This window comes from Drosophila ananassae, chromosome XL (assembly GCF_017639315.1).
Source record: "Drosophila ananassae strain 14024-0371.13 chromosome XL, ASM1763931v2, whole genome shotgun sequence".
Lineage (NCBI taxonomy): Eukaryota > Metazoa > Arthropoda > Insecta > Diptera > Drosophilidae > Drosophila > Drosophila ananassae.
The window spans coordinates 7658375-7677560 of NC_057931.1; the positions used below are offsets into that span (position 1 = coordinate 7658375).

Genomic DNA, 19186 nt, shown 5'->3' on the forward strand with positions numbered 1-19186 from the left:
GCCATGAAACGCACTGTACCAGTACAGAGAGAGAGAGAGAGTGGAAGAGAGAGAGAGAGAGAGAAATGGTTGAAAAGTAGGTTTATTTGGACAACCCCAATCCCATCGGCAGTTTCAGCAAACACTTCATCCATCACCCACTCAGATACTCAGATACTTGGATACTTGGATACTTGCACGCACAAGTTACAAGGATTCAGATACTTAGATACACCCACACACGCACACACACTCACACATATATATGTATTTTCACAGAAACGACCATAATTTGTTGCAAATTTATTGAAAAGCCATAAAAAAAAAAACAAGAAAAATTTCCCATTTCCTTTTGCTTTCCGCTCTTTTTTTCCCCTCATTTGCAGGGCCCGCAGGGGGAGGTGAAAATAAAACAACAAAAAAATAACAAGAAAAAGGAGGAGGAGGAAAAAAAGAAACCATTTTGGACACTCCAACAACCCACCCCTCCCCCCCCAAATGGCGACGGTGGATGGAACTGAAGGAGGAGGCAAATTAATAAGGAGATCCTGCCCAGGATCCAAATCCAAATGCAATCCAAGGAACAATGAGCCATTCAGAGCGACCAAGTAATCGACGAGAAAATAATCGAATTCGGTTAACGGTTTCGCGAGTGCTGTCACTTCCGTTTCCGTTTTCGTTTACGTTCCCGTTTCCGTTTCCGTTTTGCATTGTGTGTGTTTTTTGTGATTTCATCTAACTACCCCCTCCAATAATTTTTTATCTATTTTTTTATATTCTACTCTAAAAAAATAAAAGATCTTGCCCCAAACTAACTCAAGATTAAGGGAAAATTTAATCAATTAATTAATTATTAAAAAATTTTGAATGAAAAAGAGTCATTATGAAGGAGATCGGTTAAATGAATACAAAGAGTTTCCGAGGGCAGTGAGTGGGGCTCGAATCGAATTAGAAATCGAATAGTTATCGAATACAATCGTATCGTATCGAATCGAATCGAAGTCATCTCGTCTCGCTTTTTTTCTCCCGTCGTCTGTTCTTCAACGCTCTTTCAACATAATCAAGTCCCAACTATGGATATTAATAGTTCTAATTACAATTAATTATCAATAGCAATCTACGATTCAAATTAATTAAACAAATACATATTCAAATACCAAAAATAAAAGTTAAAAACTCGGCTAAGCCACAGAAAAGCAATAAGGTGAGTTTTTCAACACTGTTTTTTTATTTCTTTCAGAACTGATTGGGAATTATAGAAGAAAAGAGTTTCAAATTAAAGGTTTAATGTGAGGTTATGTGTTTGAAATATTTTTAATAATTATTTTAATTAATTTATTATAAAATGTATGAGGAAGTCGTATTTTAAAATTCCATTACCAAAGTTGAAGCACATCAGAACCTAATAAAGTCATTGAAAAAAAAAAAAAGAAAAATATCCTGCGCGCCAAACCACGTACCTCCTGTCAATAAAAAAATTGTTTCAAGCCCACAAGGACACATCTATGTGCCGTAGAATAATTTGCTCCGGATGGCTATTTTCGGTGTCCCTCTTCTGTGACACATAATTGCGAAAAATAATTCAATTTGCTTGCATTTTATGGCTCCGAAAGCAAATCATTGACAATAATCAACAAGAGGCGAAGGTCGTGGGCGTGGCCGTGGACGTGGGCGTGCCAGTATAGCGAGGATAGAAAGCTTGGCTCGGGGCCAGGACACCCAGTAGTTGGTCCACACTCCCATTGCCTCAGAAAAAAAAGGACAGTCCTTTATACTTTTTTTTTTTTGCCCATTTTTGTTGTCCTCCTCCTGCTCCTGCTCCTGTTCCTGCCGAATTGAAGCAACAGCCTCCGCTGGCTCGTAAATGTGAATGATGCTGTGATGGCCGGGCGGGGACTACGGCGGACTCTGGGACTCCGGCGGAGTCCGATCTCAGTTGGCAGTGGCAGTGGCTGTATCTGCGGCCCGTGGCTGAGCTAAAGTGTCCATAAACATTTTGTGTCCAGTCCTAGCCTCCATGGACCACATTTTAAGGCACTGAAAAAAATAATTACAAATTATACTAAATACTAATCACTAAACACTAAATAATACTTAACATTTTTGGTATTTTCTTAATATTAACTTATCAATTTAAACAAAATCACTTATTCTATTTAGATTTTCCTACTTTCTCTCAGTGTATATTGTGCTTTACGGCCTCTTCTTCTTTTTGTGCAAATATTTTTCGCGAAGTAACCGAAAAATTGCAGCAGCAGCTTTGGACATGTTTGTGGAGGCTTTTCAAAATACTAAAATACTGAAATACCAAAAAAAAAAAGGACGAAAAATATCACAAAACAAAGAACTAAAAGTCGGCTTAAAAAATATATAGAAGAGGAACCTCAAACAAAAGGAAATACAAAAAATATGCGTACAAGGTCGTTCCCCTCTCGAGTGTCAACCACCCACCGCCCCCCCTTGGCAGCTTCCTCTATTTCCGCACTTGCTTCGTATTATTATTCGCTGTGTTGCTTGCCGCTTTCCATTCCTTTTGCAACATTGTTGTGTATTTAATTTGGCCAGTTTCTGGCATCCCGTCCCTTTCCCACTCACTCACTCTCGTCCAAGGAGTGCTGCTGCCAAGGAGCAGTCCTAAAGGGGCAAGGGGATGGGGGGGTGGGGGGTTTGCGCAATTTTACGACTCACCAGAGGCATCCTGCTTTGCCTTTTTGTTTTTCTTGTTTTTTTTTTGGTCATCTCCATCCTCCTTGGACTGCTTCTTAACTTGCTTATTGTGTGTATGTGCCTGGAATCCTTGTTGTTTTTTTTATTTATTTTGAGTTTTTTTCTCTCATAATTTTAGCCGCTAACGGTTGCTTTTTCTCCAAATTGTTTTTATAGTATTATTATTTTTGGTTATTTTAAGCCACTTCATTTTAATAGAAATTCTAAAGAGATACTTTTCCGAATTTTTCAAGTTTTTAAGTGAGCTAGATTAAAGTTAGTATTATTAATAGGTTTATTAAAATATTAATGAAGTGCGATGATAAAAATGTGTTAAACGGAAGTCGAGGAAACCATGTTTAAAAATTTTTACAAAATGGCTGCCAATTTTCAATTTTAAATTAAATATATATCGATATATCCTTTCTAGAGATGGGATTAATTATTAATCAATTATCGAGTATCCTTGCAAGATCAGTGTTACCACTCCTTATCGAAGAAATAATAATTTATCGAAATCGTTTAGTTTGCCCATCTCTAGTTGCTATTTACGTTAAAGTAACTGAATCTGAGATTAAATTTAAAAGTCTGCAAGTTTTTCTTGTTTTATTAGCGGTTTCTTGAGTTTTGTAAAAATTGCAATTTCCCGGCCTTTACGTGCATGAAAATCTGATTTGCCTGTTGCCGTTTGGGTTGGTCGTTTTTTGTTGGTTTTGGCTTTTTCCAAAAATAAAGTGCGTTTTGGGAGCAGAGCGACAAGAACGACAAACGACATCCAAGCGGACTGCCAGCCAAGATTTCTAAATTTATGTAAGTTTTATTTTCGTTTTATGGCTCTTGTTGCTGTTGTTGTTAGTGTTATTTGTATTTGTTGCATTTCGCATGTGCCGCTCGGTTGCGTTTTTGTTTTTAAACTTCTATTTTTAACTTGACACACTCTTGCTATTCTGTTGCATTCGCGCTGCTCTTTTATTCGCACTTTTATTTATTGTTTCCCTTCCAATCATAAAGCCACACAATTTCTGGCCCAAATCGTATGGTTATTAAGCCACCACCATCCATATTGGTAGCATCCTGGTATCCTGCATCCCTGCATAGTATCCTTTCCAAACTAGAAAACGAAAACAATGCTCCAAGCTTCATTAAAATGTTCCATTTCGTTTCGCATTTGTGTATTTTGGTCAAAAAAAAACCTGTAAGAACACACAATTCGCGTATTGTTTTGGGGGGAAATGTGGCAAGGGGCAGGTGGTGTTGGTCAATTTATTTTGTGGCTCTTAAACCGAGGCAACGTTGCATATTTAACGATTGCATACGGTATGCTGTGGGGCACAACCAAATTAAAGCACGTGTGCGCCAATCCATTGGAAAATTGCTTGCTTTTGTTTCCATTTTTATTTTTTTTCGGGGAGAGTGTGTGGCGCAATTTTCAATTCCATTTGATTTATGCGATTTTGATATCAAAAAATAATACAAAATGGGCTATAGGAACAAAGGGGTATAGTTTTAAGAAGGTTTATCATTGGAAACTGTTCAAAATGTCATTCCAAAGACCTAGTAGCTCTAAGACCTAGTCCTCCCTCCCTAAAAATAATATTAAAATTAATTTTTAACCAAAAACTGTCTATAATTAAGAACTATCCGACTCTGAGACAATAACAAATTGGCAACAAAAATCAAACCAATTGGAAATCGGCCTACAAGCGATCAGAAGTGCCTTTCTTCTCTTGGTTTTGTTTTTTGTGTCACATGTGTTTTATAGGCCCACGCAAACGCAGCAAAAAAAAAACTAAAATAAAAAAATTAGAAAAAATATAGACAGTGGGACAGACATGCGATAAATCGCCGCTGATATTTATAGAGGAGTTTAGTTTAGTTCAATGACACACCCAGCGAATGAAAACAAAACCTAAATAAAAATTAAAACAAAACACGACTGGGAATGGGACTGGACATGACCTTGTAATACCCTTTCGATTTGGTCTAAATCTCCAGTTGGTCAAGGCCTACAATTTCTGATAACAAAAATATATAGTATTTTGGGCCTATTTCAAGCAATCGATAAAGATCATTTGATTCTGTGCCTCTCTAAGAGCTTAAATCGATATAAATCGATAGTTGACAGGTCTATTCTTTAAACTTATTAAGAGAAATGAAAAGCCAATTTAATATGATAACAAAAATGAAGAATATATCATTCTTTCTATAGTAATAATTTGTTTTAATCGATATTAATCGATAATTGATAGGCCTATTAATTGTGAGAAAGTAAAAGTCAATTTAAAATGATGCCAAATATTCCATCTTTAATAAAAGAGACTCTCTTTAATCGATATTAATCGATAGTCTGTATTTTTTTAATTTCCCTGATTTTCTTATATCCTTTTTTGTTGTTTAGGCCTATCCTTTTTTCTCTCTGTGGCCAACAGTTCGGCCCTGTCATCAGCGAGCAATATTCAAGACATTTTATAGTACGCGCGTGTCCATCGATAAGCAGCAAAGGCAGCAGCTACCACCCCTAGCCCCTACCACCCTTTCAATTTATTCGCCTTGCTTTTCAGTCTCAGACCGCTTCTTTGTGTCCTATGGCATTGGGAATGTCGTAAAACGACAGAACCAGAAGAAAGCACAAAAACCAGAGAAGCGGAAAGCAGAAAAGCATCAAGAATCAAAGACATAGAGTGAAAGGAGAGTGGCAGGGCCGGGGAGTTGCGACATCAGCATCGTAAATCGTTAACAAATTGAAAACCAACAAAAATAATCGACAACTTTTGGCAATCGGTTTTGCGTCAGCGTCTCTGTTGCATTCAGTTTGCTATCAAGTTTCAGTTTCTCATTTTCGAAAGGAAATTATAAAAATTTAAAACTGATTTAAACATCAGTTGGTGGGTTTTTACGTCTAGAAGTTAATTTTGTTGGGCAACGGTGCGTATACTTGATATTTGAATTCTTAAGGTCTTAAAGTGAGGTTTTTTTGTCACAAATACTTAAAAATACTACACTTTTTACTAATAGCATTGTTTAAATGCTTACAACTCATAGGCTTATACTAGATACATGAGTTTTTTAATTCAAATTGTAGAAATATAATGTAGAAATGTCACAGAAATATTCTTCTTATTACTAATTTTAAAATAAACTGCGAATATTGGCTTAGTTCTTATGATTTAATACTAAAAATGATGGCATAACTGAATCTATACTTAATATTAGAATCTAATAACCAGTATCAGTAATCAGTAATCAATAATCAGTATCCAATAAAATCCCTATAAAATCAAAAGCTGCCATTAAAAAATGTCTCAGATCTAACAGACTGTCGCAGAAGTGTTTAATTTGTTCAAGACCTTTACGTATACTTGATATACATACGTATACTTAATATTTTCCAACATGCCACCGATTGATCGGAACGGGGGAGAGAAAAATTTCCGTATTACGTTTTGAATCATTTTGATTTTCGGGGCTATATTTCGTTCGATTTCAAATAGTTTATTTATAGAGAATAGTTCGCATTGGAACGGTGACAAAGGCGATGGAGAACGTCGCAATATACTTATCCGAATTTCCGTGTTTTCTGCAACAAATTGCCAATTCCCAAGGAGCAGTCCATGGATCAGATCTGGAACTGCTTCCACTCAAGATTTCTCATCCAAAAAGATTTAAGATTGAAAGACACGCACAATCGATAAATCAATCGGAAAGTGAAATACCAACAGGTGGGGCGCCAAAATGGCAACTAAGTAAGAAGTATAAAAAAAAAAATGAAAAGAAAACTAATAAAATTCTTGCTAATCAAAACCTGCACGAATGTTGTAAAAATGTTGTTTCGGATTGGGGAGGTCCTTTTCTGGAAGTAGGCTGGTAACAGTGGGCGGTAACTGCAATAACTAATCCAATAACAGTAAACGAAGGGTGGACGCGATGGTGTGTTGTGTGTGGTGTGTGTGAGAAGGCCAAAGTGTAGGGTTTTGGTTTTTTTTTTTTTTCGAAGGGATTGTAAACTTGGTCCTCTCACCTCTCACACACACATCACCACAAAACTCGCACGATTTCGAAACGAAACATGCCAGCAGCTGCAGACATACATTTGTTGTTGTTTAGTAGTTTTTTTTTTCTCATTGTTGTTTTTGTTGTTGTTTTCTGCTGCTGTTAGAATCCATTTTAAATTGAGAAAAATCGCAGCAACACTGGCACGAAATCACGAAAAAGTTTTAATTATTTTCTAACAGGCGAACACACACGCAGCAAACTGGCTGTAACAGAACTATAATGATCCAAGGGTCCTTTCCTTTTCACATTCAACTTGTTAACAATTAAAAAAAAAATACAGATATAAACTAAAGTTTAGCAAGTTTTTTGTTTAAAACTTTAAGTTAGGGATGTTCTAGACGACAGCAAAAAAAGAAAATGAAGGAAAAAATAGTGTTGAGTAACGCTGGTTGCATAGTTCGAGTGACTTTGGAATTTCGGCACGTTCTGGCGTCGAGCAGATCCAAGGAATTGCCCTGCAAAATCGTGTCCTAGCGGTCCTTTTTTGGATTCCTCTGTCACATCCTCTTCCTGAGAGGATGGAGAGAGCGTAAGAGGGGGCGGGGGTGGGGGGGGGAAAGGGAAAGGGAAATTAAATACGTTAAATAACCTATATACATGCACGTACCCACACATTCCCACGGCAATTTGTGGTCATTTCCTTTTTCATCAGCTGGGGCAATAATTCCTTGGTCCTCGTCCTCGTCCATCCCCGTCCTTCTTTTTTTCACTTCACTTTACTCCTCCTTCTCTTAGCTCTCTTCTGCCTCTTCTTCTTGTTTTTCGGAGGGGGGCTGTTTTCTTTGGTTCCCTTTTGTTTACCGTTAGCTCTCTGCAATTGCGGTACGTGCAGATGCTCAAGTTATCTGCGTGAGTGGGAGAGGGAGCAGGAGGAAGGAGAGTATCAGAGCGAGATGGAGTGAGTAGCCTTGCATAAATATTTTGTAGCTCGCTTTTCGGCAAATATTTTGTCGCAAAGAAAAAAAGGAAACTGGAAGCAGGAAACTCCCATAGAGCAATAGAGCAACCTCTTAAATTAAGTGTGGAACGAACTTGAAAGCCTCAATGAAATATTGATGTGCCCGACAGGACTTCCACATACACTTGCCTCAAAATCGAACTGTATTTTTGTTCCATTTCCTCAAAAATATGATTCGATCTTAACTGTTCCTTTCAGTGTTGTAAAATATTCGAAAAATCTATTTAGAAAGTAATAGTTGTGCAATTCTCCTCCAATTCACTGATTAAAGCCCAAAACCGAACTGAATTCAAATGAAATACATAAATTTTGGAATGCAATTAGGTAACTTATGTGGAATAATGCTCTTAGGACACCGCATATGCATCTCGTATTCCATCTCTCTTGCTCCTGTATATCTGTGTGTGTGTGTGTGTGTGTGTCTAGGAGGACATGTGGTTGCATGTGCAGGACCAAAATGAATGGAATGACGAAACTTTTGTCCTGTGAGTGCAAGTGCGAGTGGCAGTGCGAGGGTGAGGGCGAATGAATGTCTCTGGGCCATTTGCATAAATATTGCCTTGTCGCGCCATCTCGCTTCCGCACACACACACACCCCCCGCCCAGGCCACAACTGCGTGCTGCGACCGCCGCTAGGTGGCGCTGCTGTAATCAACTGTGTCAAAATGCCAGCCCAGAAAGTCAGAAAGTCAAAAGTCGGCGTCACCGTCGCCGTCGCTGTCAAAAAACCAGAAGATGATGAAGGTGGCAAGCCGAGTGAGGAAAGTCCAAGGAAGCCAAATAGGTGGCAGGTGAAAGCCAAAGAAATACGGCCCCAAAAAAAAAAAAACAAAATGAAGGAAACACCAACACACATGTCAACACTAAACAGCACACACATACACTAGAGGGTCCTTTTTTAATTATTTCTTTTTCTATAAAAAAAATATATAAATTTAAGGCATTAGTATTTAGTACTTTTTTAAATATTATTATTAAAGTTAAATATTTAAAGAAAAGTCACATTTATTTTATTGCTTCTAATACTTCAGCCGCAAGTGTGGAATTTTCAAGGCACCTGCCCAGCATCAGGAGGCCTCCTAAATTGAGGTTAAAAACGAAAATAAAGCAAAAGAAAAAAGGAAACCAAGAAGAGCAAAGGAAGAGGCAAGCAAGCAACAAAAAAAAAAAAGCGCCTGTCAACTTGACGAGCACGTAGGTGACTGTGACTGACTCTCTAGCTCCCTCTTGCTCGCTCTTTCGTCACCTGCTGAAAGGTAGACAGGACATGTTGGCCCTCATCTCTGTCCTTCTCTCTGTCGCCACTCTCCCTGTCATTTGTCTTCATATATATATTTTTTTTTTAAAAGTTTCTTCTTCGCATGACTGTTGTTATTTTTGTAATTGACACTTAAACTCGAAATTTGACGCAAATTGCTAAAATGCAATGCAAAAAAAAAGAAAAAAAAGAGGAATAATAGTATGTATACTTACATATATGGGAGGTTTTGTAAGAAAATGTAAGGCGATGGGAAGGACACTCTTTTCTGTGAGAAAATGGCATGAAAAAAAGTTTGAGGATGAAGAATTTCTGTATTTAAAAGTTTTTTGTGACGAAAGAGCTTCTCTACTGTTTTTTAGAGCTTCTCAAATTTTTATTGACTATCTATAAGAGTTTCAAGGAGCAAACTGCAAATTCTGTTTCTGTTTTTATGTACCCTTCTGCTCTGCAATAAATGCCAGAGTATCTTGGATCCTGTAATCAAGACAAGCAGTGACATTTCAAGTGCCGCATGCGAAGCGTCTGCCTTCTGCCTTGTACCATTATCCCAGCCTCAGTTGGCGTGGCTGCCGGGCTTTAAAGTCCTGTGCTTGCGTCATAACCGCGCTGCTTCAGATGGCTTCCTCTTGCCAACAGTACTGGGAGAAAATTAAGAATTTTTTAATGGGAAATATAAAAATTAGAAAGCTAAATGGGAACTCATTAATATATTATTATAATATTTAAGAGTTAGAATAACATGTTGTCCTTCTTTTTAGCGATGGACCAGTTTAGATATCATCACTTTAAAGCTTTTATCGATATATTTTGCTTAATTTAATATCGCAAACAGTGCTTATCGGTATAAGTTTTAAGAGATCTTTGATCTTTCCACTTTTAAATAATTTCTTTTTATTCTTTTAAATTATATATATTTTCTCGCTGTGTACACACTCAGAGTGTGCACATACTCACTCGCTCGCCACCTGTACATAATGAATTGTAATTTGAACAGACGCGGAGAACTCTGAATGCCCGCAATGTGAGTCTGTGTGAGTTTTATGTCTGTGAGTGCGTGTGTTCTCATGTGTGTGTGTGTGTGTGGATGTATGTGTGTCAGCTATTAACTTAAATTACGTAGCATACTTTTGTGAGCCGCCAGCGGATTTACCGGCTGCTGCCACTGGCTTTTATAAATGAATACACAGGAAAAAAAGGGCGTACAAAAATATTTAAAAACAGTAGGAGACTAAAGCTAAAATATATCATTTTAAAAAAGCATAATAAAGTAAATAAAATATAAAAATATCAAGTATTAAGCTTATATATCTTAAAACAATTTATTCGAGTGTATATATGCCACAATAGCAGCGCATTAAAGCTAAGAAGGTGCGAAAAAAAACAAGTATATATGTATAAAGAAAAAATATATGTATAAGCCCAGACACTGGCAGTATTATTTGATGGCATACCTGGACGAAGAATTTTAGTGCTACCTTGATTAAAGGACAAAACATTACATTATAGGGACATTTGCATAGTTATGTCGCTCATTCTCGCACCTCACGTGTGAAATTGTCAGGATATCTCTCTCTCTGACTCTCTGGCACATTTATTCCGAAATGAAATGAAACGAAAATTAAATCTGAGATTCCAGGATAATTTGGCAAAAATATTGCAATTTGCCATTTATTTGAATTTATGCGAAAAATATGTCCGGACATGCAAATAAATGTTTAACACAAAAATATCTCTAAAATCAGTGCCAGTATGCATGGCAGGACCAGAGGGCACAACGCAGGACGAGGCACTTGTGCCACAAATATTTGGCCACAAAAGGCCGTTGTAAACGACAGGTGGGTTTTTTGGGTGTGTGTGTGTGTGTGTTGCGGTTACGATTTTGCCAGCAGCGGTAACAGGCGGTGTCAAAACCGGAAACGGAAACAAAGTTCACACTTGGCTTCCGACCAACGAAACAGAAACAGAAACACCAAAAAAAAGCAACAGAAAGGCCAACAAAATCATATGCAATCTGCCAAAAAAAGGGGGGTGAAGAGCTTAATTAGTAGAGGGGGTGAGAGGCTTAGAGGACAATGTAAACAAACCGCAAATGAAAAACAAATCTCTCAAAAGGATAAACAGACTAAAAATAAACATTTACTCTAAACCAAATAAGGGTATTTATTTATATTTATTAAATACAATAATATTATTTATTAGTTTAATATAATTTAGTCTCTTAAACCCACTAATAAGCTCTGAAAAATAATAAATCTTTAAATGAAAAGTTAAAAGTTTCAACAAATTCATATTACGTATACGCAGTGTAGTACCAGTACCCTCATTGTTTTAAAACTCTTGACTCCCCTTTTTAAATTGAAATTCCCTCTCATTTAATTCAATTTAGAAAAGACAAATACTTTTTAATTATTTATTTATTTATGCATAAGGGTAGCATGGGGGCATGGGGCATTGCATGGCATTGGGATGGGAGTGAGATGGGCGAGAGTGCTCATTAAAACAGAACAGGGGCGTGGACTCGGTTGGCTCGTTGTTGCCAGACAGTTGGGCGCCAATTTTCATTGCCGGGCGACCTTCAGTTTCAGCCACAAAATGGTGGAGAGGGCGGGAAGACCAACCTCACTCTTCACAATCAGGCATTAACACAGGCATGTTGCGTATACGCAGTGTGGTACGCACTCTTATTTCCCCTTTCTTCCTTTCCTTTTTTTCCCTCCCGCCCCCCTTTCCTGCTGCTTTCCTCCTTTTATTCTTCTTAACCTTTTCTCTCCCGCAACCGCCTCGAGCCGAAAATGGAATGACAGGCAAAGTGAAAAAATGGCAAGAGGCCCAAGCGAGCATTAAGGGATAAGCTCGCTGTGAATATGTTAATTGTCCTGCCTCCTTTGTGCCTTTCTATGTGTGAGTGTGGAGTGTGAGTGGCTGTGTGGGTGTGTGTGTGTGGGTGTAGTGGTGGAGGATCCACACAGCAATCTGCTGACAATGGAAATGTATTATAATTGGAGGGGGAGACTATTTCGTCGGAGATTGATGATGCCTCTGTGGCCCAGAACGCTATTCCTAAGTGGATAAGAAGCCGAATTATCGATATGCTCGGCCATTCTGCATTATGTTGCTGCGCGTTTGATTGATATTACATTTTGAGGGCGTTTCTTCTTTAAATAGTTGGTCAAGATTCGTTGCGTTTCGGATTTCATAAGGAGTACCCCAGAAAATTGGAAAAATATTTAGAAAATATTTTGTGCCAGGATTTTGATGCAGAATTATGGGGAATCTATCCACAAATCGTTTAAGGCATTCCGCTTGAGAATCGGATGAGAATTGGCTGAGATATAGCTATTGTCCTAGGCCAGATGGGGAGATCCCGGATTTTACACACAAAATCTTGAAAAAAATTGAAAAAATATTTTGTGGTCAGGTTTTGATGGAGAATGATGAGGAATCGATCCACAAATCGTTTAAGGCATTCCGCTTGAGAATCTGACTCGAATTGCCAGAGATATAGCCCGGGATCTGGGAAAAATATGAAAAATAGGAATTACGAGCCAAGTAGCCTCTGCCCTTGTTGCTCTTTCGTAGAGAACTCGAAACGAATTCAAATTTCTGGTCATTGGATAAAATTTTCTCAACCACTCGATACACAAATGTTAGAATTTCGGAAATCAGCACAAACTCAAGGGTCGTATACCCATCAGGATCCTGGCTATATTATCCCTGAGCACTGGATTCATTGTCCTTTGCTTTTCCAAACTACCCGGCTGGGCATGGGCCTGCGAAAGCTGATACAGATCGGCGTAATACTCCATTCCGGGTATACCAACGGCGTTAAAACTGGCCGACACTTCCGTGCAATCGATAATTGAGGTTTTCAGTGGCGTTACCAACAGAGTCGAGTAGTACGGCACCTTCTTCCCTTCGATCAGTTCCCGGACCAGCAGGACGGCAGTTCTCGATCCGGCCAATAGATTCCAACGCGACCAACTAAAGTTATGGGATTGGGCCAGGGTGGAGAGGCAGGCGTAACAGTGCATTTCCATCACATAGTTCTTCTCGCAGGATCCCTCCGTATAGCAGAAGGCGTCCTCGTCCGGGAAGATGTCAACGGCCGAAAGGATAAGGGTGGCCTTCAGCTCCCCCAAGGACAACGTCTTGCCGATCATATCCGTAATGCCCTGGGTGCTCCCGCCCTGAAAATTATTAACCGTATACCCGAATTCCGTAATGGTCATGTCCAAGCTGATGAGCGATGCCGTGAAGCTGAATATTATAGTGCCAGGACTAAAAAAGAATTGAATTTTAGAGGATGAGAGCTCCCAAGATGACTTTGGATATATTTTGGTTACTACTTTTTCATATCCGGGCGCAGGTCCCACGTTTGATACGGCATGTTGCTATACTTATTCAACGCAAATCCAAAAATTCCTGGTTCCATTTAACAAAGAATATTAAATAGAATTTGTGAGAAGCTCATCTTATATCCTTGTCTTGTATCCTTACCCAGTCGTCCTGTCCGGAACTGTATGGAGAGCTTGTCCTCATTGAACTTCGTATCGTGAACATCTCGAGTGCTCCACTTGCCCTGGGTCAGGGCGGCTGCTGTGCTCTTCCTTTGTTTGCTTCGAGATTGGAATAGAAAATCAAAAGGATATAGTATGGGTGGGGGCTATGCCTCCTTTTCCTTGTCTAATGGACCCGCTGATCAATCAAACTGTCAATTATTGAGTGCCCCGTTTGGTTACCTTTCGCTGTCGCTGGTATTGTCGCTGGTATTGTTGTGGCTGGGGGGGCCCAGGAGGTCGTGAAGCGTATTCCCAGCCGTGGAGGTGGTCCCAGCGCCTTCCAGCAGCGCCACCAGGCTGTCCACATCGTCCTCGTCGTCCTCGCTGCTGTCCATGCTGTTCGAGCGCTTGCTGGTGGCGTTGTCCTGCTCTCCGTCCGTTTCCGAGGGCATTTGCGAGTCCTTCACAAAGGATATGCCCGTGTAGTAGGCGAAGGCGGCAGCAGCGGCAGCTGGCTGCAGGACATCCACCAGCTCCTGGCTAAGGGGTTGCATGTCCTCGGGTAGATCGTTGAGGTTTTGAGATCCTTCTCCATCTCGTCCTTCTTTGTCAGCTGTGGGGATGAGAATCATTAGAAAGTGTCCTCCGAAAGCTTTTTCTAAACTATCGATAACTAGTGCTTTAATATCTACAAAGTGCGATCACCATCGATAGTTTCTGAACTAGAATATGAGCTAGTGATGGCCTATATCGATATCTATCTATCGATAGCCTTAAAGGATCTAATAAGCTTTCAAAACACCCACCTCCATCACTCCCCTTGGATCCCGTGGGCGAAAGTTGTTCGGAAATCTGTTGGATTATCTCCTCCTGCTGCTCCCTGGGCAGTTGCAGTCTCCACAACCGATCCATGTCCTCGATCAGCTGGGAGAACAGGTAACCGCCAACCTGGACAACAGGACGAGCGGCCATTTGCCGGAATTTCAAAAGTTTATCGAAACAAAGTGGCGGGAAAAGCTCTGCCGGCTCATCGGTGTCCAAGAACTCGGCACCCAGGCCGTTCTTCTGGCCCAACTTCAGGTCTTCCGGCCGGGCCAAGGACTCGTCTGTGCTGCCAACACTGGAGACCTGGCCCTGGCCCAAACGAATGTGCGTCTGGCGGGCCAGGAACATGACTCTCCTCTGCCGCAATCCACTTTCCGAGCAAGGAGTCGACTGCTCCAGCCGCACACAGAATCCTTGCGGCAAACGTGGCACCACAAAGTCCTTCACCAAACCGTACAAGTCCACGTCGCTGGGTATGGCGCGCAGATCAAAGTCATTAATCTCCCGAAGGATCTTGGAAATGTCCTCTTGATAATATATATTTTTTAAAATTTTATTTAAATCCTTACCTGTTGTTGAGAGTTCCCTTGAATATCCGATTTCTGTGAACGCATTCTGGCCGGACAACGCGGCGAACTCTTCAAAGGACTCGGCTGGGCGTGGGTGGACAGGGGTGTGGCTTCTGTGGGCGTGGCCGTGGTGCCCGCTGCCGTGCCACTCACAGCTCCGGTGGCATCTGCGTCGGCATCTGGCTCGGTATCCGGTTTCTTAGCATCCGGCATCATGCCATCCGCCAGTTCCATTTCCAGAGTCTCCACATGCGTCTCCCAGCGACAGGCCACTGGTGGCTCGAACCAGATCACAGAATCCGGTAATCTATTTATATATTTGATGAATTTTGTTTAAAAAGGATATGAGGCACTTACTGGAGTGTCACCAGAGCCAGCTTGTCCAGCGCCGCTTCAATCATCCGCATCTCAGCCTCGATTTCCTCCGGCAGACGTCGAACTCCGGGCAGTACAGGTGGTGGGGGCTTGTAGGTCTGGTAGTACTCCTTGTGGATCAGACTGTTGGCGGAGGTTACTGGAAATAGAAATAAAGAATAATAAAATAATTAGAAAATCATAGAAGCACCCTACTTGTTCGTATAAAGGATCTGGCATTCAATTGCTTGTCCTGCTGGGGTGTCTCCAGAAAGTCAATACAGTACACTCCTCCAATGATCCTGTACTTTCGCAGATTCACGTCCGTCTCCAGCATTCCATAGGCCTCCGGTCCAATGGCTCTGCGATGGGCCTTGCTCAGTTCATCCTCGTACTCGGCATATAATTTATCCACATCGTAGGTCTTCTCCTTGGGCGGCTGGGAGCTGGCGGAGTGCTGGTCCTGGGTTAGTTGCTCCAGCTCGGAGAGGGGGATTTCCCGGCCGCACTCGTCCAACATGGCCTGAAGGATCTCCTTCCTTTTGCGCCACTCGCGCTTCGTCTGCCGGAGGATATCTGAAACGATAATTAATCGATATACCAACCTTCGGGACTATAGACTTACTGGCATTGGCAGATCTGGCGTGTTTGAGGTTATAACTGGCACAGTAGTCACTAAAGTGGTCATAATTGAGCCACAAGCCCCTCAGAGCAGAACTCTGCAGGTGAACAGTTGGCGGCAAGGATATCTGCATTTCAATTGTGGGAAAATCGATCTCATTGTGGGCACTCTGCTCTCCAATCCGGGCCTTCGGGTTAATGGCTCTACAAAGTACAAATATTATTTATTTTAAATATTAATTGTTTAGAAAATATAAACAAACATTTGAGCATCTTTGGAGAAAGTCCAGACAAAACTTTGAAAGACATCGGAGCTATAGATGTGCTTTGAAACCCCCGGTCTATCGATCCTGTAAAGTTATCGATTTTAATTGGTTGTAGATCTTATTATCCTTTGAGTTATTTACTCCATATCCCTCTCTATGTGCGACATGGTCTTGTAGGTGAACTCATCCAGATGTTGTCTCAGAAAGACCCTCATTTCAGTCTTCAGCTTGACGAGATCGGCGGCCACGTGTATGGAGCGTTGTTTGAAGGGCAGCATGTCGTCCAGTTCGTTGAGGATCTGAAAGTAAGGATCTACTAGTAGGTGGTAGGTGGGAAGTAGTCTACTTACCCCCAGGACCTCCTTGATCCTCTGGGCAAAGACATCGCCCAGGGAGCCCTGTTGCTGGCGCAGCGATATCCTCGTCAAGTCTGCCACCTGGGCGTCCTGGGTGAGCAATGTCCTCTCGTCCGTCCTCAGGAGCCAGTTGCGCGACTCCAGCTGCCTCTTGGCGATGTCCGTGTGCCACTGATGGATGTACTTCCGGAGATCACTGGGACTGGCGGCATTCGGCAATCCATTGCATCGCATGAACTTCTCCCAGTCCCGCTCGTGGCGCTCCCCGTCCTTGATGGCCTCGATGGTGGTGCGAACGGCGTCGAAGAAGAGCATGCTGTCCTTCAGCTGAGAGCGTCGTATCCTGTTCTCGGCCACCTCCTGTTGCTGCCGGTGTCTGGCCTGTTCCATCTCCAGTTTCTTGCGCTGCCTCGCCTCCTCCAGCTTTTTCATTCTACGGATTACGGATTTCGGATTAAGGATTAAGGATAATAAGGAATAGTGTATTTTTTAGAAAAGAATACTTACTTCTCCTTTTCCATTTCGATCCGCATTAGCTCGGCCTGTTCGGCCTCCAGGCGGGCCTTCTCCTTCTTCGAGAGCTTCTTCTTCGGCGGCTTTTAATTAAAATAATCATCATGATTGCAATTAAAATTCTCATTGGCCTTAAAAACGGCGGACTTTAAAGCAGAAGGCTTACCATTTTCCGTAACGCTCCAAAGGCCAAGTGCTAACTGGCCACTTTCGCCGGCTATTGATCCAACGACTCTGAAAGGGGCATCCTGCCAACCGACAGGACCGACAGGTTGCCCTCGGCAACCCAAACTTTCCGGTCGTCCTGTCATAATTTCTCCCCCAATTTAATATTCAATGGCGGAGAAAGCTTCTCCACTTAAATCGTAATCCCCCGTGGAAAGTATCCTGGTATCTGGTATCCTGTATCCCAGCAGGATGCTTTCAAAGGATGCTTCCATCTAGAAAGTGCACTTTTTGGAGCGAATTTTAATGGCAAAAAATATTGTAATTAATTAGCTGACAAGCGCTTCTGGTTCAATAATTAATTTTATTCATTTGTTTCTCGAAATAAATTCAATACTGTTTTAATTAAAATTGACATTCTGCCATTAATTATAATAATAATTAATATTCTCATACTCATCGCCCCCTCGGGCTAGACATTTAATAAAAAAAGAATGAAAAAAAGCGTGAAAATATTTAACAATTTTATTGATTTCCCAAGAGTTAATTGCCAGAAGTGGCAGCTTCTCCTGTGTATCCTTGTGTATCCTTTTCGCTACTTTGTTAAATATCCTTTCCACCTCGTTTACCTTCCTTGCCGAAAAAATCCGTTTCGTTCTTTTAACTTTTCTCACAAACTTTTCTCGATTCATGTGGGACAAATTTCTGCTTCTGCTTCGGCTTTGGTTTCTTTTTTATTTATTTTTTAATCCTTTTTTGGAATGGCAGTAAGCCCTATCTCCCCGGAGGTGTCAAGGTGACAACGCCGCTTAATTACCAGTCTATTTAAATTCCAGTCGAGCTCCGCCCGGCTTCGAGTTCGAGTTTTTGGTTCGCCGGCTAATTGCCGCAGCGACCTACCTTTGGCTTATCAACTTGATAGTCCTGGCTGGAGGTACTTCTAGGGCACGAGGTCCTGGTAATTTTTATCTTAAAGGGGAGTGCTTTGGAAAGGATAATGTTTCAGAGATAAATTCCTAGACTTTCTTAGTGGTAGTAGTTTAGTTTTTACTTTTTTGTTTATTTTTTAAGACTCTTATAACATTTTTTAAATTTAGAACAAAAATCAAATAAATTAAATCTTTTTTCCTCTTTTTTTGTGACTTTCTTATCCATTTTACTTTATCTCCACTTTCGGGTCACTCTTTGCCCTTAACAGGGTTCCTTTTTTGCGGTTTAATTTTTATTTTTTTGGTGTGGCAAGCTTATTTATTGCACTTGCCCCATGGGAGGTGCAGGATGGGTCAGCCACAGGACATGGCGCTTAATCCTTTCCGCTCTGGCCACTCTCACACACATGCCAGAGGAGTCAGAGGAGGAAGAACAGGTGCCTATAATGCGATATAATTTGTGTAAATAATGCAGATGCTTGTGGCACTTGCCCCGTGACATGCCAATGGAGAATAATTAGTTTAAATTGCAAAAGTGGCACCGGGGCATGCGGCAAAAGGGTGCTCATGCTGTGGCGGGCATTCAAAATGCAAAATGTGCCAGGCATGGCGGATGCACAATAAAAATTTATCATACGCACCGTTGACGTTGACAGATCGTTGAAGGCGACAGGCGACAGGCGACAAACTGCGACAACAAAAGCAATAAAAAAAAAATGGGAGGATGGAACAGGATATGCCAGAGTAGTCTTTAGAATGTGCCAGTAGCTGTAGCTGCTGCTCATTCCTTTTTAGCCCCTCTGTATCCTTATATCCTTATCCACATCCTGGCGGATCCTTGCCATCCTTTCCGCACGCTCGGCTGAACCCTGCAATCTGACAAAATTGGTGAATGGCGAATGCTTAAATGCTCCGAGTTGCAAAATGAAACTGCAGCTCAAGCGGAAGTTGAGTCCTTTTTCCTTACATATCCTTCCCTCCTCTCGCCCCTATCCTTTTTTATGCATTTGTTTTTGTAATATTTTTCCTTTAACCCTTTTAGCCAGAAATAAAGTGCATTGCCGTAACCGGAAATTGGCTTTCTTTCAATTTGAAGTGTTTTTAAATATTTTTTTAGTTCAGGCTTTTGTTT

At 41.0% G+C, this 19186-nt stretch overlaps 2 protein-coding genes across 2 annotated transcripts in view; one reads left to right on the plus strand and one right to left on the minus strand.

Annotated features, from left to right (window-relative positions):
- Positions 1–856: 856 nt before the first annotated feature.
- The window catches only part of LOC6502283 (potassium voltage-gated channel protein Shaker), a 135064-nt gene continuing 116734 nt past the window's right edge, over positions 857–19186 (plus strand). Inside the window, exon 1 of the mRNA XM_032453516.2 lies at positions 857–1183. The gene's annotated coding sequence lies outside the window, so the exon portion shown is untranslated. The remainder of the gene's footprint in view (positions 1184–19186) is intronic.
- LOC6502125 (dynein axonemal intermediate chain 7 homolog) lies at positions 12618–17155 on the minus strand. Its single transcript, XM_044717118.1, has 13 exons — positions 17127–17155; positions 16955–17043; positions 16233–16880; positions 16089–16175; positions 15830–16029; positions 15421–15780; positions 15208–15364; positions 14851–15157; positions 14263–14794; positions 13697–14069; positions 13455–13573; positions 13304–13379; positions 12618–13235 (listed from the first exon to the last, which is right to left on the minus strand). Exons 1-13 carry the CDS (start codon positions 17127–17129, stop codon positions 12620–12622), a joined length of 3567 nt encoding a protein of 1188 aa, XP_044573053.1. The 5' UTR covers positions 17130–17155; the 3' UTR covers positions 12618–12619.

What these genes read in the sequence shown, in the direction of transcription:
- LOC6502125 (XM_044717118.1), bottom strand. An exon ending in CACATAGAGAGGGATATGGA is followed by an intron (nt 16,176 to 16,232) that starts GTAAATAACTCA and finishes ATAACTTTACAG; the next exon opens with GATCGATAGACCGGGGGTTT. An exon ending in AAGGGAACTCTCAACAACAG is followed by an intron (nt 14,795 to 14,850) that starts GTAAGGATTTAA and finishes GACATTTCCAAG; the next exon opens with ATCCTTCGGGAGATTAATGA.